This window comes from Scomber japonicus, chromosome 24 (genome assembly GCF_027409825.1).
Source record: "Scomber japonicus isolate fScoJap1 chromosome 24, fScoJap1.pri, whole genome shotgun sequence".
Taxonomy (NCBI): Eukaryota; Metazoa; Chordata; class Actinopteri; order Scombriformes; family Scombridae; genus Scomber; species Scomber japonicus.
The window spans coordinates 5,277,817-5,304,492 of record NC_070601.1 but is presented as its reverse complement, the minus strand read 5'-3'; the positions used below and the strand labels follow the sequence as shown (position 1 = coordinate 5,304,492).

Genomic DNA, 26,676 nt, shown 5'->3' with positions numbered 1-26,676 from the left:
GTTTTCAAGACATGTAACCCCCCGCCCTCCCTCATGTTGCATAAATTTGGGTTTCCCGTTGAGCACCTCAGGTATTTATTTGTTCACCTCCCCCCCCCCCCCCCCCCCCATAGAGTACTTGTGCTCTAGATTTATTGACAAGATGAATAAATAATGTCAGCGTCCTACCAGTCCTCATTCACACCAGAATCTTTGGAGACGCAGTAAGTACACTGTACTGTAATGCAGCCATGTATGAAGAATGGCGGCAATGAACCATCTAACCTTCATCGACAGAGGAGAAAGAGGAGTCATTTATCCATATTCTATAAAATCTGCTGATGATGTTACTCCTCTAAAAAAGGGATATTTCTGTCCATGTTGCATTGGGGATTTGAGTCTTATGAGAAGCACACAGGTCCGATGTCCAGGCCAAACTCCTGATCAGCCTTTCCAATGTCCATGGGGGCCAAGTCCATGATGGGAAGTCTGGCAGAAGTTTGAGTCCTGTACTCAATCACAGTCTTGCCCCACTCACCGTTTGAGTTCTGAGGGGAAAACAACATTAATCAGAACATCTGGTTTAATTTGTTTGTTTGTTTACATGTTGCTATTTGTTTTGTTGATGACTTACCGAGCAGCCGTCCTCAATGACAGTGTATCGCAGACGGTTGTTGCCTTGCGCTCTCAGTTCCTGGCCATTGGAGCCTCTGAGGACCAGAGCTTTCTTTAGGTTGCTGTTCTTCTCGTCTTTGTAGGCCACGCTGTTCCTGCAATGGTAAGTGATGCTCTGGTGCGACTCTCTGGACAAAAGCTGCAGCAGCTTCAGCTGAACCGCCACCGCATTTGGCTGGTCCTCCATGTTCCCATAGCGGAACTGAAATTAGATTTCAGTTTGACATAATTACAACCAGGCCATAAAATGTTTGTCACATGTTGGAGTCCACAGATGACCAGATACTGATTTTATTATCAACAGATATTTTTTTTACAATAGAAACAATCCCCCAATTATCTGGCAAACCAAGAAACCTGTTTCATATCAGGGATAGATCTATCAAAGCCTCATGTCATGAACTATTTTGAAATTTGCACAACATTCATGTCTTTCAATAATGACATAGTATTATAGAGATAAAAGTCTTAAATGTCTGCTTACTCTAGTTCCACCATTCATATTGGCTCCAAACCACACAGGTTTGTTGGCACTGGGACTGGATTCGGTCCACCATGATTTGCGGGGAATGTTGGCTGGATTAGCAGAGATGCAAGTTTCACCACTTTCCATGTTACAGAAGACCTTGATGGCATCTTTTGTGCTTCCTTGGTTTGGATCAATCCAGTACTCGCCTGTATCAAAGTCACAAATAAAATCAATTAAAATAAGTCTGTAAAATGTTGTTGTATGATAAAAATGCTTTTCTAAGTAGGCACTAAACAATAGAGAAGAAAACCCTCACCGCTCTTTTTCTGAGGGTAGCACTGTTTGATGTCCTGGCATGTTTTCGCAGGGTTCATCTTGCTGCCGTCAGGACTGCGAAGGTTTTGCAGATTTCCACTGAGGGTCTTCAGTGTGGCGTGGACGCCAGTGTCAGCACGCAGGGTGTCTGAGATCTTATTGGGAAGGGCTTCATCTTTGTTGAATTCAGGAAGTGGAGGAGAGTTAGCTGCAACATCGTCCTCTAAGAATTCCAAAGCTTCCGGCATGCCACCATTCCCGTCATAATCGAGTAGAGCAGCGTAGAGGTCATCCACAGCTGCGGTGGGAGGTCCGGGAGGACCTGGAGGGCCTGGGGGTCCTTCTTCTCCAGGTGGACCCTGACAGACAAAGATTTTTCATCTCTATAAGTTTCAATGATTTTAAAGTATTGCAGTCACAATAATTCTCTCAGAATAAGACAATCAGCTGATTATAAAATGTGAAAATGTGTCACCTGTGCCCCAAGTTCTCCACTGCTTCCTCTGCTTCCAGGGGCGCCCATTGGTCCAGGCTGGCCGATGTTTCCTTCTTTCCCAGGAGGACCGACCACTCCTGGAGGACCCTGTGTAATGTTATGAGACAGTCAGAAATTGATGCTATATTAAGAGACATTTCACTGCACTGCTGGTGTTATTATGCACTTACCTTAGGCCCAGCTGGTCCAGTAATACCTGTAGCTCCTGCCTCCCCTGTGGCACCCTGAAACAGAAAAGAATGATAGTTCAACTTCTGATACCTGTTATACTGTTTTTGTATTTCTATTATTCTCTCTATACAGAAATTGGTTGATTGCATAAAAGAAAAGACTTTCAATTATCTAAAGACAGAAGTATCTCAAGTATCTTAAGCATAAGCATTTTGCTCACAGTATTTCCTGGCAAACCGTGGAGTCCAGTGAATCCTCTGTGTCCTTTCTGGCCCCTCTCTCCCTGCTCTCCTGGTGCTCCTTTCTCTCCCTGGGGTCCTTGAGGGCCCTAAAACCAAACACCAAACACATGATAAAAATTTAACATAGGTCATTGGAACATACTTTGTTTCACACAAAAATTAGTACAAAGTTTATTACATTTTTGATTTTGAATCATTGGATTGGCTGGTTTTACAGGCAGAAACAATATGACAAATTGCCATGTCTTCCTTACCACTTTGCCTCGTACTCCAGATGCTCCTTGGGGTCCAGGTGAGCCTATGGCACCCTAAATTCAAAGACATGACACGAATAACTAGAGAATCTCTGAGAAGATTTCCTTTTTCTTTTTTTGCTTTGGTTTTGCTGTAGCTATTTTTTAGTAGCTAATTTTATTTCAGTTGTGAAACTCACATTTTCTCCTCTGTCTCCTGGACTTCCTGTAGTTCCGACTGGACCCTCATTTCCTGGAGAACCTGTGCCACCAGCCAGACCCTCTGGACCAGGATTACCTCTGTCTCCCTGTAAAAAAGACACACCAGTGATTACCACAAAATAACTAAGAAAACCAAACACATTACTAAGCACACACATTCACCATGTATCACAGTAAATCTTACCCTTTCTCCTACGAGACCGTCCTTACCAGGAGACCCTTCTGCTCCAGCAATACCCTGATTAAAAACACAGATAATGGCATGATAAACATTAGAGGAAAAAAGGAAAACTGTGCACATGTGTTTGAGAAAAGGGAAGAACAAAAATACAAATATGTAAGATAAAAGGCCAAATCATCAGCAAAGAAACAATAGCAGGTTTCAATTAAGAAATCAGATTTTCATTTGATTCTTTTTTTGTAACCAGGAAGCTACCAAAGTTTTCTTTCTTTCCCATGTTCTCTTTCCACGGTTTGATTACTTTGAAGACAATTTTCAGATAGTTCAAGTGTTTTATACAAAGAGAATGAACCTCTAAATGCATTATGGACTGTGATTAGTATAGTGTGGATATATTTGATGCCTCAACTTCTCTACTAAACTCTACAAACATAAACTTGTCATATGAAAGACTCTCAGGTAACAGCTAAAATAGCATTTTTGGATGTATGTTTATAATAATAGTAAAACACAATTTAAATGTCTCAGATACTGTGGCTTTGAAATGCTGCATTCAGGAGAAAACATTTAATGAAATCAGAAACCCAATATTCTTTATCAACATTTTTTCTGTTTTGGTTCGTGTTCTGAAGAAAAAAGCAACATTTGTTGCAACTGAATCTAATTAAAATTAAAATAATTAGCTAAACAAGCTGCGTCATGACTGCGATTGACAGGACTAACCTCAGGGCCGGCGTCTCCTCTTGGTCCCGTGGCTCCTGGTAAACCAACTCCACCAGCAGGCCCTGTGCCTCCCTTAACTCCAGATGCCCCAGGTTTTCCTGGTGGACCCTGAAAAACGAATAATCACATACGTCATTCTCTAAAGACTCCCAGTGATTCACTCAGTGGTTCAACACATATGGTTAACAATAAGCAACAGGAATACATACAGCAGGACCTGGAAGTCCCAGCATGCCTCTCTCTCCTCTGAGTCCAGGCTGACCCACAACACCTCGCTGTCCTGAGGTGCCAGCAGGTCCTGGAGGGCCTCCAGGACCCTGACACAGAAACACAAGAGTTGAAAGTTTGTCAGGATTAACTTATGTCAGTTGGAAGATACATTTTTGAACTTTTTGAGATTTGAACCCTGCATCTTACCGGAGGACCATCCTCTCCAGAGTCTCCCTTCTCTCCAGCGCTGCCCGCTGGGCCTGGAGGTCCACTCTCTCCTTGACGTCCATTGGCTCCAAATTCTCCTCGAATTCCAGCAGGACCTTGCTTTCCTGGAGCACCAATGGGCCCGTCAGCCCCAACAGCACCCTAGCACATACACATGATTTCCCCTTAGTAGAAATATTTGACAGAGCAACTGATTATGTAGTGAGACTCTAACAGTGATGAGAATCTGCAAAGGAAAGTGAAACCCACTGAGATCTTTTTATAGTTATTAACAAAGAGCGTAGTCAATAACTGAAAACTGTTGGTCATTCAACAATTTTACTATATTTCTACTATACTGAAGCTGAAGCTCCAAAGTAATATAAGGTTTATTAAAGGGGACATACCACATGCTCATTGTGATTGTTGAATGTTACAAAATTACAAAATCCGACCGCTATTGTTCGTTTATATAGCCTCTTAGATTTAACCAATCAGAATAGAGTGGGTTAATCAGGAGGAGGGCCTGAGCAAGCCAGGAGCTAAAATGGCTAAACTGAGAGGCCAGAGTAAGATGAATAAGGACATTTCAGAAGAGTCCCAGAATATAAATATAGACCTGGAAATAAGCATGATACATCCCCTTTATGTAAGAGAATAACTCACAAGGGAGCCAACTGGTCCAATTCCTCCAGGTAAGCCAGGGAAACCAGGAGCGCCCTGAGGAGAGAAAGCACAACCAATGAGGAATACTTTAATGATAATAATGTAATAAAACTTGTAGCGTTGTTTCCAAAAATAGACTTTGTTTAGTCAAAATATAGAGCCTAACTTACTGTTTGACCCTGTGTTCCTCTGCCGCCTTTAAGTCCAGTCACACCAACAGGCCCCTGCAAACACAAACATTTAATACAATCAGTCTTTGTCTTCTACTGGGGCTTTACATCATGATTTCAGACCAAAATATATAATTTTAAAATGCATAATCATTGATGATGTTGTGTTTTTAATGCATACCTGAGATCCAGGTTTCCCATTCACCCCCTGTGCTCCAGGTGGTCCTACTTCTCCCTTATTGCCAGGATCACCTGTGTCACCTTTGACCCCAGGCTTACCCTCTATACCCTGGGACAGAATCAGGAAGTTTTATCAAGCTTTATGTTGTTAAAACATTTGACAGTGATTTTGCAATTTAGCTGTCTTAATGGTTACTTACAGCAGTTCCAGGGAAACCAACAGCACCAGTTGGACCAGGCTCACCGGAAGAACCCTGTTAATATCATAAATATACACTTTAAAAATGAAGAAAATGAAGTACATCAATTCAATTCAGACATAAGATAAAGTAAGTTCTACTGACAGCGATTCCTCTTGACCCTCGGCGACCTGTGGGTCCTGCTGGTCCAGTTTCACCCTGAAATAAAGGGAACATACAATTCAATTATTTCAAACAGTTCCTAAAATATAGACAAGATTTATTTACATCTATGTCTCATTTAAAACAAAGTCAAAGATTTAAGGTTTGAAAGACTTAAGTTTAGGTTCATGGTCATATCATGTATCGAGTGGGCTATTAAATCTTCAATCAAAATTGGCAGACCTTAGTTACTTGTACTTTTCCATCTTTTCAATTTGATTAAATTCTAGTGGTTTTGCAAAAGTATTTCTTAAAGAAATATGCTAACGTGAGCTGGTAACACAAACCTGAACTATCACATTTATGAGTTTAAAGTAAATGCTAAGAGTCATGCTTATGATCTCACCTTCTCGCCGTTGGGTCCACTGGGACCAACAGGTCCAACAGAACCTGGAAGACCCTTTTAATAAAACAAAAATATATTAGAATATTGTATGATTTTCTTATAGCATGGTTTACTGTAGTGTGTCAGCTAATGCATGAATCAGTGCTGCTGATACTGATGTTTTTCAACTTCATGCAGGTCAAAAAATGTTTTTCTTTCTGAGATATCTGCAATTAATTACAGTAAACAGTAAACTCACCCGAGCACCATCAGCTCCTGCTTTGCCCTCAAGGCCTTTGTCTCCAACAGAGCCCTGTTAGAAAATAAGAAATTGTGACTCCAGTAGCAGATACAGTATTTTCTGCTTCACGAAGGGAATATGTTGGTGAAGAAACTCATGCTCTTTAACTATTTCACTTACAGCATCCCCCTTTGGGCCTGAAGGTCCTGGAATGCCTCTGTCCCCTGGCATCCCCTGAAGTCCTGGACCTCCTGGTTCTCCAGCACTCCCTTGTGAACCAGCGCTACCCTAAAATGCACAAAAACACATCACATTAAGACTTACTCTAAATAGGATCTAAAAGCAATATCTCAGATATTATGTGCAAGCATCTATTGTGATACCTTTGGCCCATCTGGTCCTGGTCCACCTGGACTACCTTTAGGTCCCAGCAGCCCATTGGGTCCAATTTCTCCTCTCTCTCCTGGAGCACCTCTTTCTCCCTGCAGCGACAGCCAGGAGTTAAAGACAATAATAATCCCTTAATGCATTAAAAGCTGAATCTTTAAGTAAAGGAATAGGAAGGCAGCTCATTCAAACTCTGTCACAGACTGGAAACTGTGTTATTCAGTAATCACAGATAGTAACGGACTTACCCTTGGACCTGTACCACCAACAGTTCCTGCCTCTCCAGCAAGACCCTGAAGAAAACATGAAATGTTTTATATATCAGCATATGGAGAGTTATAAGAGAGGCATACTGATCCATTGTACAATATCTCAACTGTTAAACTGTTTGCGTTGAAAAAAAATTGAAATGTTTTTCAAAATTCATTATTTGGATTATTTTGCCTCACCTCAGCACCTGGTTTTCCTGGTTCTCCAGGTCCACCTGGCAGTCCAGGCAAACCCTAAAATTTGCAATAATGGACAGGTACAAACATGTTGGTTAATGAGAGGATTACCAGGAAAATTCATATACTTAATATATATTTTAAAAACAACAGTCAACTGGCAAGCTGGTCAATTATTGAATGGTATATACCTGGAATCCGCTCACTCCCTGAGGTCCCTGCTCTCCTCTCTTTCCTGCAAGACCCTGAAGAAACGCAAATACGATTTTAACATGATCTCAACACAATATTATCAATTATTTTTGATGAAGTATTGTTTGGACAAAGATGCTTACAGCTGGGCCAGGTGGACCAGCAGCGCCCTCCTCTCCATCTTTTCCATGCACTCCCTGTAAGACAGTTACAGTGTTGATCAGGTTTGCTCCTTGATGGAGTCCCAGTAAAAACATTGATTACATAAATACATTGGTGAAAATAACATACCCTTTGACCTGGAGATCCGGAGGTGCCAGCCTCTCCAATCTTCCCAGCATCACCCTAAAAATCAAGGCCCAAAATCATATCATCATCTGTTGTGGTACCAGGGTTATTATAATAAATGATAATAAAACATGCCCAGAAATGCTAAACTACACATTAGACCTCTGCCATTAAAATTAAGCAAAATAAGGAAAATGGAAGCTACTCATTCCAACAGTGTACAATACTGTCTTATGTTTTGTACTTTATTCTAAAGTTACTTATTATTCATCTGGTAAAACTCAGCAAGTGACAAACTTCACACTGACAGCAAAGCCTTTTGGTCCCGGCAGGCCCATCGGTCCAACGGAGCCTCGGTTTCCGGTAGAGCCAGCAGGCCCTGGTTTCCCATCCTCTCCTGATAAGCCCTGCAAAGACAGAAAAAATGTGACATTATACATTATACATGCTGTACTCTTGGTTTGGTGATAGACTTAATTAGTTAGTTTGGGAACAAATGTTTTGCATACCATTGGTCCTTGCTTTCCTTCTGATCCCTGAGCGCCAATAAGTCCTGTCAGACCCTGTGAAATAAGATGTTAGAGAACAGCGTTAGATTACCAGGTTACTGATGCTTCATCTTTTGTTTCATGCAGTCAGATTTTATGTGTTTCAACGGTCCAATTTTTGGAGAAGTTTGCAAGAAACACACTGTATGTATTTTCCTCCTCACCAAAACTCTCCAGTTAAAAGTGAGCTAATGAAGATGTGATGATAGTCCATGTAGAGCATTTGGACTATTCTGATAGAGCCAACAAGAACGGACACATAACTTATGAAGCGTGACAAGTAATGTAAGTAATGTTACCCGAGCTCCAGTTAAACCAGGCTCTCCGGTGCGTCCTGGATCACCGTCTAAACCTTTGGGGCCAGACACTCCTGACACCCCTCTTTCACCCTGAGCACCCTGTTTCAATCAAATATCAAATGTTGAAAAGTCAAGGAAAAAGAGATGATGAAGATGATGTTCGTAATAATCACATTAGTTAAATTCTGCTGTCATCCACTCACCTTCTGGCCTGGTAAACCATCTGCGCCGGGGAAACCTCTGATTCCTGGAGCACCCTAAAATGATTTAAGGATTTTCAATTATGTAAGTATTAAGTGGATAAAGGTAAATAAAGACTTTTTTCTTTCAATTTTAAAAGCTGAAATTAAATATAGTTTCCTAAGAACCTGAATTGCACCTAATAAGTCGACTTACTGACTCTCCTGGAGGCCCGGCAGGACCGATAGACCCAGCATCACCTCGGGGGCCACGCTTCCCCTCCTCTCCCATTGGGCCTAACTGGCCTGGAGCACCGTGGTCACCCTAACATGACACCACAAATCAATACCAAGACAATCAGCCATCCAACAATTACATTACATATCATACAATTAAAACTAAATCTTACTCTTTCTCCCTTAGATCCGGCTTCTCCTTTGAATCCTGGCACTCCACCATCACCCTGTGAAAAAGGATCAGATAAGAAAGAAAAAGAAAGATTAGATGACCTTACTCAACACAGTAGATTTTATCAATTACAAACATTTAAAATTAGAGCTCTTACCAATTGGCCTTTTGGTCCTGATGCTCCTGTAGTTCCCTGTGGGCCGGGTGGACCAGCTGGGCCTTGCATCCCTGCTGGACCCTGGACACCTGCGATACCCTGAGAGGGAGGAGGAGCAAAAAATAAATCAATGAAAACTTTATAAATATCTATAATTGTTAAACTTTTATATGCATATTCATGAAGAAGTACACCCAAAGTGACACAGTGTGACATCGTTACACTCACTGATTGTCCGCGGGCACCTGGAGCTCCGTCAGAACCTGCAGCACCCTGTTAAAAAACAAAATTAGTCATGAAATTTTATCCCAAACTGTAATATCTTTCTAGAGTTTGCTTACTTTCCCAGTTTTAAAAGAAATACCTAAACTAACACAGACAGAACGATGACATTTTGACACACCTGCTGTCCAGTGGGGCCGGTTGTTCCGACACGACCGCCATCACCTCTGGGTCCCTGCAGTCCTGCACTTCCTCTCACACCTGTGGGGCCGGCTTCACCCTGCACCAGAGGACAGTGTCAGGTCTGATACAAGGACTTTTTAATTACTCATTTTGTTAAAAAATGTTCCACTTGTGATCCCAACGAATTGATCATGTTAATAACGAATTAGATTAGCTATCCAGTTTTTCCAATATCTCAAATTTATTCCTTTTAGATCAAGTATTATGTCAAAGATTAAAGGCTATAAATAGTATAACGTCTTACTGTACTTGGATTCATGTCATACTAAATCCCATCAGTCTCACCTTCATTCCTGGGTTACCGGGGAAACCTGGCACACCGAGAATACCCATTGGACCCTGAATTGAAGGAAATTATGATTAATAAATGCAAATTGTGACTTATATTACAGTTTAAATTCATTCATGCTGCAGATATGAATCCTTACCAGAGGACCTGGTTTACCAACATGGCCAGAAGCTCCACGTTTTCCCTGAAATAGAAAGAAAATGTCTCAATCTTGCAACATCTTTTTATATTATTGGACATATTTCAAATAGATGTGAATGTTTTTTTCTTACGGGAGGACCAGTTGGGCCACCTCTGCCTCTTTCTCCCTGCAAGCCAGCGGCCCCCTGAAACAGAAGACATGTTTAGTATCTGTGTGAATGACATGTGACTCTGTATTAAATGCTGCAGTGATCTGTTTACAGCATGTGTTGCTTACCGCTGGGCCTGGAGGACCCATTGAACCGGGAGTACCGGATTTACCCTGCAAAACACAAAGACACATGGAAGAATGCAGGTTTGCACAGTGCAGTTTTGGAAAAGAAAACAACAGTAAATAATGGCTGACATTACAGTAAATAAAAATCCATCAATATGATCTTTTTCAAAATATTTTATTAAGTCAATTTTTCCTTCATGATTCTCCAGTTAGGCTAATGTGTCTGTGTGCCTTTAAGATCCATCTGATAATAGGACAATTAAGGTTTTTAAGAGCAGCGTGGAGCACAAGAGAATATCTTTAAAGGGCCTCTTAACACCTCCAACAATGATACACGCCATCTTTTATTTTCAGAGCCTTTTTAAATAAAAACTAGTAACCAACATACTGGATAAATCTAACTCTTCTTTACTGAAAGAGTCCACTTTGAGAATCACAGGATCAGAGGACATATTCATACCTTGGAACCAACTGGTCCAGACTCGCCTCTTGAACCGAGAAGTCCAGCCATACCCTAATGGAAAAATTCAGATTCAAGTTCAAGACACATTTAAAGAGAAAGAAATAATAATGATAACTAAGTCTGTAAAGGCAACACTGACTTACCTTGTGACCTTTCAGTCCTGGATGACCTGGAAGACCAGGGAATCCTCTTGCACCCTAATTTAGAGTCAGTTTATTAATTTAAATATCACAACATATAGTTTACATGATCACATAAAACATGAGGTTCAAACATATTACATGCACGATACAATTTGACCAAGTAACTTCCTAATAAGATTCAATTTACCTGAAAAAAAAGCTAATTTCAATAGATCAGATTCGATACACTGATTCTATATTAAGAGAAATGGCATTTTTATATTTTCAGTGCGTCATTAAGTTTCGTTATGGCTCCATTGTGTCACTACTTGTTAAAGAATAAAATAATGAATTCATTTAGTTTTAATGTGAATATTTGGAAATGGTTGGTTACCGCTGATCCAGGATATCCTGATTCTCCTGGTGCACCAGAAGGTCCAGATTCTCCCTGAAAAAAGTAATTGACAATATTATTTATTATTATTATTAGTTAGTGATAAATAATGAGTAATGTCTAATGACACCATCAAAAATAGACGCGTGTATGTTTCACTCACATCAGGTCCAGGTTTTCCAGAAGGGCCCTCTGGTCCTCGATGACCAGGCTCACCCTGAGGACGAACAAGTTTTAAGTTTAACACATATTAGTTTGACTCAACTGGTTTAGTAACAAGTGTTGATCTCCATCTCCACACACACTTGATGTGTATAAAACTGAAATAAAGAAGCAGAAGTGTTCCCACCATGAGTCCTGGCTCTCCGGCCTCTCCTGGGATTCCCTGACCACCGCTCGGGCCCTGAAAATAACTTCAGTTTAGAAACTTGTACATGTGTTCAAGCATCAAGTCTTCTACTCTTAGACAGTTGAAGGAAACTTACTGGTGCTCCAGTTTGCCCTGGAGGTCCTCGTGGTCCTGCCTCACCCTGAAAAAGAAACAATTCACCCACATTATATTTTATCCCGTAGAAAACTCCTCATATATATCTTTAACAGTTTCTTTTCCTATAGAGGTCTGCAGCACTCACCCTTGATCCTGAGATCATCCCAGCCATAGTAGCCTTCTCATTGAAGCCTGAAGCCATGTGTGATGCCAGGTGGCCCTTTTAGGAGGAGAATGATTTCAAATAAATGTTTAAACCTGTTTTAGATGAGTGGTTATTTAATATTCTGATAAACCTGGTGTATTTCTCCCGGATAGGTTAAGACACTCACCCCAGGGGGGGAGGGCTGGCCTGGGGGTCCTGGCTCTCCTGGATTTCCTGGAACACCGGGCTCTCCATCAAATCCTGGAGGCCCTGCGAATCCCTGCAGTTTGTGTGGTGAAATATCATTAATGATGGTCAACATAGATAATTAATTAATCACTTGTTAAATCTAATACATTTTGCATCCTCATATTATTATACCTTGCTCGTCTAAATGCTGGTTGAACTAAATTGTAGCTTCTCTGCTAAGATTAGCACTACAGTACTCACCCGTCTACCTTTAAAGCCTCTTGGTCCAGTAGGTCCCTGAGCTCCTGGAGGACCCTGAAGAAGAAACACATGAGATAAATAAAAATGTTTGTGCATGAAATGATGCAGCTGTTACATTGCTGGCACCAAAATTAGTATGTTTAGATATCTTTGAAAGGAAGGATGCTCAAAAAAGCTTTAATTCCCCTGTTTTTCTAAAAAGTATATTATAAATTGTCAAGTAATCAAGTAAGAGAGAATAAAAGCAGGGAAAACCCACCGCAGGTCCAGAGAGTCCAGGTAGCCCCACCACCTGAGAGAAAAACATCATTAAGACTTTTAAAAAAGACACAAAAACATCCTAAAAGAGATTTAATTGAATGTATTGTCAGTATTATATATAACTTACATATGGGATATCACCAGGTTCACCTTTCTGTCCCTAGAAAGCAAATAAATCAAAATTATTTTCATCAAAAACAGCCACTAATATTTTACACAATTATTTATAATATGAGTCTGTTTTAGTATTAAGTGTGACTTACCTTGTAACCCATGATTGCTTTAAGAAAATAGGGAAATAAAAAGAAAGTTAATTACATTTATATTTCATTACACTACATTTTTACACTCTTTTTTTCTGTTTGTGACCGCTTTTTAATACATTCAAAATTTAAGGGTTAATATCTCAACTCTTATTCTTATTCTAACTTAATTTCATATCCAATTTAATACTTTTAAGTGTATTTAAATGTATTTTTATTTAGCAACATGTTGACTTTATATCCTGTCTTGATGCATTTTATGTTTTATGTAAAGCACTTTGAATTGTCCTTTTGTTGAAATGTGCTATACAAATAAATTAGCCTTGCCTTTCCTTAAATGTATGCACTTAAATAGTTAATGTCAAAGAACTCTAGTTAAACTGACACTTGAAATAATGAGAGTAGATCTAAAATAATTAACAAAATAAAGGCTTTGATTCTCCTCAACAGGTAAAATCAGTTTTGAACATTGAAGTAACTGTAATACTTTATAACTTCCTTTAACATATCATGTCTAAAATCACCAAAACTTAAATGATTTGAATAGCTCCTATTGTAGTAACTCACCAATCATCCTGCTGGCACTGGCGAAGGTGTCACACACGGGGCAACACTCCCCCTCAGGTGTGACGACCTTTTCGCAGTTTGACAGGATTTCACACTGCACCTCATCACAGATGGCGACGCCGTTGTCACAGACGCACATGCGACAAGGCTCGGGTTTCCAGATGTCGTTGTGTTGGTAGAGCTCACCCTCCACTGTGCAGCTTTCACCTTTATTCTCATCTGCAACTGCAACAGGTGGAGTATTTTAATAGTGGCTCAACAAACTCTGAATAAAGGTGGCTGATGTGACATTTACCTGTTATTGGGTCTGTGCTGGGGCTGGATGTTGATCCTGCAGTCAAGCACACGGGGCAGCATTCGCCTTCTGGGGTCATAGTTTTCTGGCAGTCGCCGAGGTCCTCACAAACCACCTTCTCACACATAGGGGTCCCCATATCGCACACGCAGATCCGACACGGCTCCGGGTTCCACATTTCATTGTTGGCGTAGACTTTCCCATTTTCTGTGCAGGTATCTTTGTGAAACAGAAACCAAGGGAAATTAAACTAATGTCTCGAAATCTAACAATCAAAAACAGACAAACTTCCAATCACGAACGCTAACAGCATACTGCAACATGCTTTACTATCATGCCAGCAATCACTCTGAAAAGTTCGGAGTAGCCCTGTTGTTTAAAGCCCATATATGCAGATTATTATTGTGATTTTAGCTCATTATTCAGACAGAAGTTTTAGTTTGAGGAAAAATGTTAAAACCTGACCAAAAATGTCATGATTGAGCATTTATTTAGTGTGCAGGCATTTTTTGGTCTGCTAATTTTAATGCCTAATGCCCATAATTGCATGTATTGCTGTCTTATTTGATACTACCACTAGGAGTTGCTAAAGCCACACATTTTCAAATACTACACATAGGGGCTTTAATCTTTATAAAGAAAGAAACAATTCATTTTTTTAAAAGTCATTTACATACTTTGATGGTGCTGGAACAGACAACAACTTAAAATAAATGCAAAGACCAATAAAAGTGGTCATCATTACCATCATCAAAAAGTACAATGCACAACATGACATTGAACATGACGAAGCACAAAATGATTTCCCAAAGGAATACACCTTATTTGGTAAATAAGTTACTTGCTCAACCTTCTTTTGTGTGGCAGTAATATTGGTAGCATGTCCACCAATGTCCATGATATAAAATTAGTATCCATAATGAAAAAGGCTGTACCTTAAATAAAACTGCAGATGAAAGAGCTACCAATAGTTTTGCTGCACAAAAGTTGGCTGAGAGGTGAGCTTATCTGGCAAAAAGTTCATGTATTCCTGACGTAAACTGAAAATATGATCAAAAAGGGAAATTCAGAGCACAATATTGAAGAAATAAAAACATTTCAAAATGGTGTGCACAGGATGGAGCCTGAAGACGAGTCTTTCAGGCCGTGAGGATGAAGGGTACCAGCAGTGATAAAAGTTTCTTGCACTGAACACCCCAAGACACAACAAGATGCATCCACATGACACTTCTGCAGTTTACCAGCTTCAGTATCTGTGTAAGGGCGGTGTGCTGCAGCCGTGCACACAGGGCAGCACTCGCCCTCTGGAGTCTCCGAGGTCTGGCAGTCACCTACATCCTCACACACCACGTCCTCACATACCACCGTGCCCATGTCACATATACAGACACGACACGGTTCGGGGTTCCAAATCTGATTGTTGGCGTAGACTTTGCCATCGTCTGAACAGGAATCTTGATGAGAGACAACAGCAACTGACATCAATATCCCAAATCATGCACAGTCAGCTGGTGCAACACATCATTTTGGGAATGAGAGCAGCTGTTTATTGGTTTTCTGGCTCTCTTTTTAGAGAGACCCTGTAGGCATATGCACTTAAGAGTATGCTGTGGTTTTAGATTTAAAATGCCATGATGGCTGCATGTACCACATGCCCTCTGTAATGTACTTTTTTTTGGCAATATGGGGACTCAAAGTGCAGCTTGCAATTTATAATTTGAAGCTCACACAATTTTATTTTAGACTAAGTTGGACCATTTTCAAACCTAGAGACAGAAGAGGAAGAAATCCATACGTTATACAAAATATAGAATAGAAGATTTATTAAATTAACATGAAACAATATCCGAATTAATTACAAATATGACTAAAATCTTGGTTGAATACCAATATACTGACAGACTGCTTGATTTTGATTCTTTATCTAAATCTCTCTCACCCTGAGTCAGCCAGGAGTCCATTAATTGATATTTTCCTCCCCAAAGTTAAGATGAGGCATTTATCTTTGCAGTATAAGCCCAATTTTATTGTACATGTATGTATTTACATGCAATTCACATCTAAAGTGCTTGTGAGCTCTTTATATACATAGCTAACCAGAGTAGTCCCTCCAAAACAGAACCATAGTGTGATTTTATGATTTTATGGAATATTTTGGAAGAATAAATGCTACAATTAAATTTTTATGTTGTGAGGACTCATGTGGTACATGAAGCTGTTTTTAAGTGAGTAAAAATCTTTAATTTCCTTAATATCATCAAGATGACATGGCATCAAGACAATTTAATCACATAATGGTTTCACAATTTCACAATTCACAATGGGTATTAAGTACATACATTCATTGAAAGCACACATGGAAAACAGGGTGTAGTTAACCCTCACATGTCATCCTTGTTATGATGACACCACAGTAAAAATGTAAGAGACAACAAGACAAGAAAATGATGGGATGAAAACTTTTAAAAAAGTAGAAATTCGTGCAGAAATTGATGATTTTTTTTTTTTTTTTTTTGGCTGATGAGACTGAAGAGTTTGTTTTTCAGCAAACAAGAAACGATGACAAGAGAAGGGGAAGTGGCTCAAAAGAGGAGAGGACATTCATCTCCAAATGCAATCAAAATAAGAGGAAATGTAGATGGGCGACCAGGAAGTTGCAAGAGTGGAATGTTTTAGTGATATGAAGTCAAGACTTTCCAACATCATTTACACTCCAGTGATGTGATGATCCAAAAGTCTCCTCTGTTTGTTTTACATCATAAAAATCCACATACCCCCCATGGTGGATTTGTAAATGTGGATATTTATGGAACAGACAGACTGATGTTTAAGTCGTCTGTCAAATATCAGAATCAAAATGCTTCTTAAACATTTATTACCAGTTGCTTGGTCCTTGCTAGGAGGACTTGATGCGGCTGTGGAGCACACGGGGCAACACTCGCCCTCTGGGGCCGCGGTTGTCTGGCAGTCCCCTAGTTCCTCACACACCACCTCTTCACACACCACAGTCCCCATGTCGCACACACAGGTTCGACACGGCTCTGGGCTCCATATCTCATTGTTGGAGTAGGTCTTGCCATTTTCTGTGCACGAATCTTCATGAGACAGAAGAGGAACCACGTGAGTATCGTGGGTGGTTCGCTTTCAGGCGGTAGTTGATGGTTCAGTTTGTGCATCATTATGGGGCTTTAAATCAGGGTTTCACTTTTTTTTCCTCAGCTTTTTTGCACTACTTGTATCAAAACCAAGAGCTATCTGTGCCACTACACAAACATACATTGCACTTTCAACTAAGGACAAAGCTGATCACAACTGAGGATCTCCAAGGAGCTGAGAACTTGCTCAGTGGCTAAGTTGGTCTCCAACTACAACTCCAACGTCTTTTTTTTCTCTTGCAACTCAAAAATTGATTTCCATTTTCGTGTTTTAAGCAAAAAGAAATTGAGATAATTAGCCAGGAAAGGGTCTAAGTTCCTGTAAACCTCTGTTATAAAAATAGCAACACTACACTATACTGTAGAAATACTCCAAATTTTAAAGATATTAGCAACAAAATATATTTAAAGTACCAAAAAAGTTGTGCAGAATATCCCAATCCAGAATAAAACACAATACTTTAAATTACTGGATTATAATTATTGATGCAATTATGTGTGCACATCACATATAAGCGCCCTTAGGTTTGTGAAAAGCACTATATAAATTTAACTTATTATTATTATTATTTTTATTATAGGCTATGTCACAACTGGTAAAGGTATGTTTGAAAATACATCAGTATACATTAGCTGGTAATATTTGGTGTAGTAGTGGAGTAAAAAGTACAATATTTGCCTCCTTGATCTAGTGATATGAGTTTTGTAAGTTTCTATATACAGTATAACAGTATATAGAAAGTTTTTTTGTAAATGATCTGTTTTTGTTCTGCTCTGGATCTAATCCAGTCTATTCTCCAGATGTTTAAACCAAGAGAAAACAATTATGATTCTTGTGGTCATGATTCTTGCAGCAGTTGCTTAAAAAACTTTAAATATGGAGAAAACTGGCTGAAATGTGGAACTAGCAAACAGCAAGAGTAACACCTGAACCGCAGTGCTGACAGTTTATAGCACTCGTGAGTCAACACTTAGCCAATGATTCAAAGATGTGGCAAAGACTACCACTGTGTATTGGCATGGTCGTTTGCAGGTTTTCCATCTACAGCTTGGTTTCCTGTTTAAAGACGAAGACGTTCAGCTTCATAAACTTTTCTCTTACTGTAAGTCAACTGAGTCATCTGAAACCGGGAATGACCTCATTGTTTCAGGTAAAGCGGTAATAAAGAGGCACTACTGGTAAAATATAAAAAATACAGTTATTATTTTCTAACTGTGTGACGTTTATCAGGCTAATCATCTTCTTTTTCTGCAGGTCTCAATCAAACTTCACCAAGTCAGAAAATAAGATTGTTTGGGTTACTTTTAAGCGGAATTTAACCCTTTCTGCAGCCTTTACCTCCCTCTGTTTAATCTTTTTAAATAATAATAATTAAAAAAAACATGCACTATTTAAATGTTCTGGTTTGAACCCTTCTTGTCCACACGTATACCAAATTTCCAATTACATTTACCTTTGTGCTTTCATTAGTCTTAACGAGCTTGCACACACACAGGTGTTTTCAATCACTGATTAGACCTCTGCTCAGGTTGAAGTTGCAGAGCTGTGCTGAGAATGATGTCACCAAACATCAACTAATAAGGAAGAAAAAGGTGAAAGCCTATCTCCAAAAATCCTCCCTTGCTCCTTATTTATTGCACAGTGGACAATATCAATAGATAGCATTTTATTTCTTCCAGTTTTGTAACTTTTGACACTTCTACAATCCAATGTGTTGCTTTTTTTGACTACAGTAATTAGTCTTGCAACACTACACATATCGGTGATTCAAAATGAATGATAATTTAATTGTCTATTAGCTAAAATCATAATGAAACACCTGTGTGGTTGTGGAAAGGGTGTTTAGGGCCTTCACTGCCAGTCTCCAGATAACATCAAGTGTTAATCCAGATGTGTTAAAGCTCACACACAATTCTTTAAGACAGCATATTGTTTTTCATGAGATAGACGCATGTATCTCTGAAACTATCACTGAAACTCTCCATTCATTTGCTGACTATAAAAACCCCATAATGATGCATACACACACTGAAAGGGAACTGTGTTTGAGGATAGCCGCTGTTCCCTGCAGGAGGGAATGAAAGGAGCAGCAGTAGTAGCTTCATTTACCTGCTTTAGGGTTTGTGCTCTGTGCCGGTGCTGCAGTGGAGCACACAGGGCAACACTCGCCCTCTGGGGTCACAGCCGTCTGGCAGTCAATTAGCTCCTCACACACCTCGTCCTCACACATTATAGCCCCCATGTCGCACACACAGACTCGACACAGCTCTGGGCTCCATATCTGATTGTTGGAGTAGGTTTTGCCGTTTTCTGTGCAGCTGTCTGAGTCAAGTAGAGCAGCAGTGAGCATGTGGAAACCTTATAAAAAGGCATGTCACTGACTGGGAAAGACTTGGAGAATGTCTCATTGATAATGGCATATTTAAGTATCAGTAGAGTAAAGCTCAAAAATAAGTAAAATCAGGCATTTTTGGAGCACACAATCAGTGTTATTCTATAAACTGCACCACAGCAGAAGCATTTATGTTTGAAAATGTGAGCCAACAAAGCCAACACAAACTCATTTTTTCTTATCTATTAATCTAAAAAACACACTGAATCTGAGGCGCAACACTGTAAAATAAGATTGCTTGATTCCTACATGATCTTAAGATATTTAAAACCAAGACTCAAGACATGTCATATTAAATCTGAGGAATAAAATCTGCTAAATTAAGATTGCATCACTGCAAATTAATCCTTCAAAATATCACAATAATAAAGGAATTCTCTCTACTGTACTTCCCACTGTTGGCCAGCAGGTTGCAGCCTTTCCCAGGTAATACAGTAAAAATCATCTCCTGTGTCATTGTCATCTATTTTAGCAACCTCTAAGCATTTTACGATTCATATTGTTTCCTACTTTGCAATAACAGCTGTATGAGAATTAATCCACAGACCAAAACATGTATATTTCCCCCAGCTGAGGATGGTTTCGATCCATTAATCAGCATCTCGGTTACAGGCCCAGCGCACAAATGCTGCCTCTCTATGATGGAAATCAGCACAGATGGGACTCCAACCTATAACTCTTACTTTGGGAGGCCAGTCATCTGGTGTATTCTGTACTCTCAGCATCTATTGCATGCATATCATTGCTGTTGAATAAATGTAATAGAGTGAAAAGTACAATATCTCCCTTTGAATTGTAGTGAAGTAAAAGCACAGCCACCTCGAAGCTGTACTTGAGTAAATGTACTACGAAGTGAAAGACATAAATTATACCTCAGGCCAATAAAATCGACTGCGTACCATGATTATAACTCATGAAACTTTAAAGGGAAATTCCTCTGATTTTACACACACACTCCATGACCCACTCAGTCCTGGAGAGAGCAACTCAGTCAGGATTTAAAAACCATTTCACGTCTCCTCTGTTGGCGGATGATGAATATAGCCCTCGTGATGTCATCAGCATCGTACTAGACATCGGCTTGGAGATTACAGGTTTTTAAAGGAAAGTTGATGTAAAACAAGGGTGTGGAGTCTCGCAGACGTGAGCATTTACCAAGCAGGAAGGGTCTGAGGGAAACATGCTATCAAGATGTAGCCTATTATAGCAATTGTAGTTTGACCCACCAAAAGTTGGGATATCCTGGCCTCTGCTGCCTTTTTATTTTTTTATCTGTCTCTCACAAGTCACCAAAACCTAAAAATCCTTATATCGGTAGGAAATATGCATAGGAAAAATGATATGAGGTGCATGTGTTTTGCTTTTTTTAACATTCCTCTTATCACTAAAAGCAAACCTAGAATGAGCAGTCTGTAAATTCAATTCAAATTGCCCCTGAGCTACACTTTGAGCAAGGCACCTTAATAATCCAGTCAGTGTGACTAGACTGCGGTTGAACTTGAACAGCTCCTGGCTGTAAACATGTCTAAAAAAGTGTCTGAATGCCAGTGTGCAATCATCTTTGCAGCAGCAGCAGCAGCAGTGTCTCTCTCTGTAAACATAAAACAAGAGGAGACCTATACTTTTCATACTAGCACATCATGGCACACAAAATCCAGCTACATGTAATTTAATTGAGAGGTATGCGCCAAGATTCAGAGTGAAATGTGCCAGCGGCATCCTATAATTTATTTAGTTCCTTTTTTTAAGCAGAAAAAAAGGAAAGATTGGAGCTGCTTCATTCTGCTGGCTTTAACACTCACATACATAAGTTTGTATAAATGTTTGTTTTGCATTAATTTGAGCAACTTTACAACTTTCAAATGAATTTTCTGTTTAAAAAGTGACATTTTCTTAATACTTGTTTCCATATACTGACACAGGGAAGGAAACTATTCAGATGGGTAATTATGATTCATTTTTCCTTCTTTTTTTCTTGCTTTAAGAAAAATAAAGTTTGATGACATGAAAGACAAAATTACATGTTAAGATGAGTGATTTTTGCTGTGCATAAAGGCCATTTTAGGTGGGGGGGAAAAGCAAATATAGCCACCTGCTATAATGACTTTGTGAGCATATCAACTCAGGCAGTTTAGTGACGTCCTAAGTACTAATTATGTGGTGGAGCCTCTCCCCGCGAGAGAAGCTCATTTTCAAAAGCACGAGTTATTTCAGGGGAAACCACAGCAGGCTGTATTATACGTTCGGCTTCAGGAAAAACTTGTGGCTTGCCTTTATTTGGGGGAGAGCAGAGATGCCACACCCGGAGAAGCCTCCCGCTATGAAAACTGCTTCACCCTTCAGAGCAACTGTAGCAGTTGTAGCTTTATTCAGCAGGTTGTTCAGGCCAAATACTTGTGTAATTCTTCTCCAGCATTATTTTCTTTTCTTTCCTTTCTGCAACTGTCTTGTTTTTTGGAGTATTGATTTAAACGTTTAGATATTTTTAGGTATCACGATCAACTCTACACTTCTTATTAAGTGAAATATGTCTTTGCAGCTCTCTGACCTTGTGGTTTTGCAGACCCCCACCCAATCCCCTCAGCTCAGGTTTATTATTTAAAAAAATATCCAGCCCACATACACTGAAGCTGGAAATCAAGACAATTGTTGCTCTTTATTGTGAGATACTGTATAATTCACCCCTTCAGATCTGAGTCTTTTAAATAAAACAACCCAGTTATATAAGAAAAATGTGCCAATAGAGAGAAAAGAAAGTTTTATCCATTTTAAACCTGCAGGTGTTGGTGGTGTTTCACATTCACAACACTGAGCCAAGAACAGCACGCTAAAATGTTAAATGGCCGATCAATGACTTAACAAGCTGACAGCAGGAATCATAAATCTCAGCTTACTGTTTCAACACAACAACGACTGACACATCTGACCATGAAATACACGGTCTGATTAAGCATCTTTTGAAATGATCCCTCAGTGTTGTGCTTAGATCAATGTTTTTAATCTGGAAAGAGGGATCCTCCACTAGTAGCTGTAAGATGATTCAGGAAAGCAGAAAAACCTATTTTTCCTCAAATTTTTGGATAATTTGGATAATTTTACATCTTCAGGTATCAAAGATGTTCAAAATAAAGCAAAAAAAATCACAAGGGGTCCCAAGTATTGTTTTTTTAAATAATAATAATATAATACTTAAATGACACTTAGATCAATTATTCAACGCACTCCAAAATTACCCATAGGAATGATTTCTAACAACGCCGCCTCCATCAATGCTATGTTTGATGTTGTAATGATTTTTTATGATGTGACAGCGCTGTGGTTAACATCTGGTTAGGTTTAGGCACAAAAAACACTTGGTTAGGGGCCAGAAGAGATCATGGTTTGGGTTCAAATGATCACTTAAAATGTGGTGTGAATTAAAGCTTCTACTTCGTTAAAGCTAGGCAACCTTCATCGTCTTGGCAACAGTAGACACCACGCCAATCGTAGCTTCTCCTGCCATCTAACCATGTAGTCATCAACCCTCCTGATATGGACATTTGTCACCTTTGATACGTCCTGGTCATAATCACAATGACCACAAGCTAATGTCTGTCACTAAATACATATGTATAGGTCGTTTTTCTGAATTACACTGTTGTTTTTCTTGAGATGACGTACTGATGAAGGACAAGTGCTGAAAAAGAACTGAAATCTTTTAGTGGCATCTTTCTAATCCACTTTAAAGTATTTCTCCTTGAGATGTAATACACTAGTCTCAGCACTTTTTCCATTCCTGAAAACATTTCCTGTACTCATCTTTTGTAACCATTTCCTCAGTGTCCTGGACATGGATCTTCTTCCTTTGCCACATCTCCCAGTTTTAGTTTCACCAAGCTGCAGACATATGCAACATAGCAGCAAATCCAATAACTACATCCTCCAAGTTCCATTTGGACATCTTATATATAAAATAGTTTAGAAGTAGTTATGCTTATTTGCTTTCTTGTGAGAGACAGTCAAAAAGATAGATACCATTTTCACACCTCCAGGCTAATTAATAGTCTGTTAGCTTAGCTTAGCTTAGTTTAGCTTAGAATAAAGAGCAAACAGCTCATGCTAACAGTTTTTACTCTTTGACTTTTTAAACAAATCATATATAAGATGTTAATTTGTGAGCATTAAAGGTGTTGATAGAAGGATTTTGTCTTTGTGCTATGCTAGGCTAATTGTCTGCTGGTAGTTGCTTCATTTTCACCCAGTAGACATTAAAGTGTGTCAATCCTCTCATCTAACTCTCCTAAATTATATTTCCTAATATTTCCTAAAGCATTTCACAATTTATTTTATTATACTAAACAGAAGCTCATATTAGACAGTGAGTAGAGGGGATGGATTACGCAACTCTTATCATTAGAGATCATTATTGTTTTTTAATATTAATGTTTTTATATCCAATTTTGTAATATGCCAAGAAAATAGCCGAACTAGTGCAGTAGTTATAGTAACAGTGGAGGCAGCAAAGTGAAGTATTAATATAAAGGGACCCAAGATTACAGAGGCCTCTTGAGACTTGAATTGTCCTATAAATCTAAAACCAAAGAAACACAATGTAAAACTTTAACTTTAGATGCAACAAATGAAAAAGTTATGACTTCTATCAGCAGTTTTAGAGCACAGCAAGATTTAAGATGTTTCACTTTTTATAGGTTGAATCACGTCTGGGCCCTAGGGGGACACCTGTCAGTCCACAGCTGGAGAAAACGCCTCAACTAAGCAGAACCGCACTGATAGATGACAGGCTCAGTCATAAAACATCTACTGCTCATGTCACGACCTTCCAGTATGAACTCAGATCTAAAAGTTTCTCTCTTTTCGCAGCTTAAATGCTTCAGTGGAGGTGAACTTGAATAAATAGCTACTGTAGTGACGCATATTTCATATCCAAGCATCCTCTCACTCTGGGTGTGTCTTGTCTGCTTCTGGCCCGGAGTCTGACCAAAATTAGTGGCCTGCTTTTGTCCACCCCATCCACAAGGCCACATCATTATAGCCGTGGCACTCAGAACCCCTTCATTCAGCCTCGACCTCGCACTGAAATAGCCCAGCCAGCCCAGCAGGCTCCATACTGAAACCTGCAATGGGGAGAGAGAGAGGGTGGGGGGGCATTGGGCGGGGGGCGGTATTTTTGACCCACAATCACATCTACTGGGATGTTTTATTTTAGAAAATGTGCCCAAGTGGGTTTTGCCACATCTTCTCCTTTTAGGAAATCATCTTAAATTAGAGATTTTACCTCAACGTCACTTCTGTCTTCTAAGAGAATCACATCTTTTGTTATTACCTTTCTCATTTCTAATTAACTCCTCGAAGTGTTTGCCAGATGTTTCATGTAAACGCACTCCCAAATCATCATTCTGTGGCTTTTTAGCAGCTTTGTGAACAGTGAAAAGAAAAATGGTGTTTCATTAAGGCACAATAAGCCCTTCTGGTCCAGGCTGTGGGTGTGATTTCAACCTTTAGTTCCCACCAGACCACAAGGCCAGTGTGGTCCAGCTGTTGAGAGGAAGAACAGCCTCAGTTTAGCTTATAAACTAAAACAGTGAGAGGAGCAACTACCCCAAACCACATCCTAAAAATTCAAAAAAAAGGAAAGAAAAGTAAAGAAAAACAGGAGTATAATGAGAAAAACAAACAGAAAGGTTAAAAAAAACACTTGTCAGTTACATAAATTATATAGAAGAAAATGTTTTTACAGGCATCATTCACAAAGCTATAAAAATGAATTAACTCAAACATGAATCTTTTAAACAGCAGAAACATTGTCATGAATCAAACACAATACAAACATTTTAAAAGATGATTTATAGCCAACATTTGCAGGATTCAAATAGGTGCACTTGTGTCTCCAAAGAAGACCAAAAACGTGATTTGATAAAAGTTTCAGAAGCAGAGGAATATACACCAAAACATCTTTATGATCTTTTCCTTTTCCAACCTCTCACCTAAACATATCAGGTATCAACACAGAAAAAAAAAACCCAATCAGAAGGAAGAAGGACAGAGTCATATCTGGGGCAGTTGTCACTCACCGTTCTTGATATCTTCTTGGCAGGTAACAGCGATCACCTGAGCCAAGGTGATGGCCAGGCAGAGAGTAATCCTAGAGCGCAACGAGGGGCCCATGTCTGCACGCCAGACATGCAGCGTCCTCACACACAGACAGAAGAGGTAAGTCACAGAGCCCAACCCCGAGCTACAGCATCCAGGCTTAAAAAATCCAAATATCCCTGAGTGGAACGGGCTCCTGGATGAGCGATTACTGCGAACTGAAACAAGCTCCTTCTCTCTCTCTGCCCCCCCTTCTTCTTTCACTCTCCTCCTCCTCCTCCTCCTCCACCTTCTCCTCCTCCTCCTCTCTCATCATTTTTTTTTTGCCTCATTTCAAGACCAACCTCCTCCTCAGGCTCTTAGAGTTACTTTGAAAGATGTAGCTAATTAAAGGCTGCATTAAATTTAGAGACATTAAACCAAGAGACTGATGACAGAAATTGTGGGCTGCACGATGCTGCTGAAGAAAGACTCCTGAACGCACAAGTTGAGGATTTTTAGTCAGGATATTGTTGCTTTTGCAAGTATGAAACAAGTGTAATGTCTGATACACTTAAGCAACCACATTTTGCACATGAGGAAGCTCTAAATGAGGCTTTTCTGTTACTTTTTTCATGCCAGAATCCCTCTTTTAAACCTTTAAACTCAACAAATGACCAAGATTCACATACTGTAGATTTACATCCTTGTCTTCTATGTCACCTGCTACAACCCTTCTTCACAACAATTCTTTAATAAACTACAACAAAAAAAACAAAAAGATAAGTGGCTATCATTTATAATCAAGCATGAAATTGATCACACATGTTATAGCATATATAAAATTATAGGAGTTCAAAAATTTGGGGAAAGGAAGTCACTGCAACCGGCCAAGAAATATCACTTTCTCTCCTTTTTTGCATCTATTAAACAAACAAGATATAACATGTAAATTTGTGAGGTGCTAGTAGGCTGCTTTTGTTATCTTTAGACAGAAATAGGCTAGCTGTTTCCCTCTGTTCCCAGTCTGTATGCTAAGCTAAGCTAACCATCTCCTTGTTATAGCCTTACCACACAGACTTGACAGTGGTATCAATTATCTCATCTCACTCTTGGCACTCTTGTCAAAAATAGGCAAAGACTATGAAAAAAAACCCACTTATTATATATATATTTATTTAACTACATTTTAATTTATTTAGCTTTTTAATTAAGACTACAGCATCTCCTATATGCAAGTTTTCTATCATGTTCTTTCTATCATAAGATTTGACTCCTGTTACATCATTTTGGAAACAAGAAGTAGGTTATATGTTATATAAATATGTAATAAAAGCATGCATTAAAAATGAAGCAGCTTTCTTGTCATGTTTTTTTTTTTTTTTTTTCATTTTATTTTGCTGTCTACCTGAAATTCAACTTGCTGATC

General features: G+C 39.3%; 1 protein-coding gene across 1 annotated transcript; it reads right to left on the bottom strand.

Moving 5' to 3' along the window:
• Positions 1 to 282: 282 nt before the first annotated feature.
• col5a2b (collagen, type V, alpha 2b) lies at positions 283 to 25,343 on the bottom strand. The gene is made up of 58 exons (XM_053314260.1): positions 25,250 to 25,343; positions 18,896 to 19,144; positions 16,510 to 16,725; positions 14,872 to 15,084; positions 13,631 to 13,849; positions 13,336 to 13,560; positions 12,769 to 12,785; positions 12,633 to 12,665; positions 12,504 to 12,536; positions 12,245 to 12,298; positions 11,982 to 12,074; positions 11,795 to 11,869; positions 11,648 to 11,692; positions 11,512 to 11,565; positions 11,326 to 11,379; positions 11,163 to 11,216; positions 10,790 to 10,843; positions 10,644 to 10,697; positions 10,184 to 10,228; positions 10,038 to 10,091; positions 9,905 to 9,949; positions 9,762 to 9,815; positions 9,415 to 9,513; positions 9,240 to 9,284; positions 9,012 to 9,110; positions 8,856 to 8,909; positions 8,663 to 8,770; positions 8,470 to 8,523; positions 8,267 to 8,365; positions 7,929 to 7,982; positions 7,728 to 7,826; positions 7,423 to 7,476; positions 7,275 to 7,328; positions 7,131 to 7,184; positions 6,943 to 6,996; positions 6,742 to 6,786; positions 6,490 to 6,588; positions 6,287 to 6,394; positions 6,125 to 6,178; positions 5,887 to 5,940; positions 5,484 to 5,537; positions 5,340 to 5,393; positions 5,141 to 5,248; positions 4,960 to 5,013; positions 4,790 to 4,843; positions 4,124 to 4,285; positions 3,916 to 4,023; positions 3,707 to 3,814; positions 2,987 to 3,040; positions 2,781 to 2,888; positions 2,602 to 2,655; positions 2,326 to 2,433; positions 2,105 to 2,158; positions 1,914 to 2,021; positions 1,440 to 1,797; positions 1,139 to 1,329; positions 614 to 856; positions 283 to 527 (listed from the first exon to the last, which is right to left on the bottom strand). Exons 1-58 carry the CDS (start codon positions 25,341 to 25,343, stop codon positions 381 to 383), a joined length of 5,448 nt encoding a protein of 1,815 aa, XP_053170235.1. The 3' UTR covers positions 283 to 380.
• Between the last annotated feature and the right edge of the window lie 1,333 nt (positions 25,344 to 26,676).

Excerpts from the sequence above, each read along its gene's own strand:
- col5a2b (XM_053314260.1), bottom strand. The coding sequence starts at position 25,343 with ATGGGCCCCTCGTTGCGCTCTAGGATTACTCTCTGCCTGGCCATCACC. Across the intron at positions 9,111-9,239 it reads CAGGTGCCCGCGGACAATCA|GGTATCGCAGGTGTCCAGGG; the intron begins GTGAGTGTAACG and ends CCTCCCTCTCAG. Across the intron at positions 4,844-4,959 it reads GAGGAACACAGGGTCAAACA|GGCGCTCCTGGTTTCCCTGG; the intron begins GTAAGTTAGGCT and ends TTCTCTCCTCAG.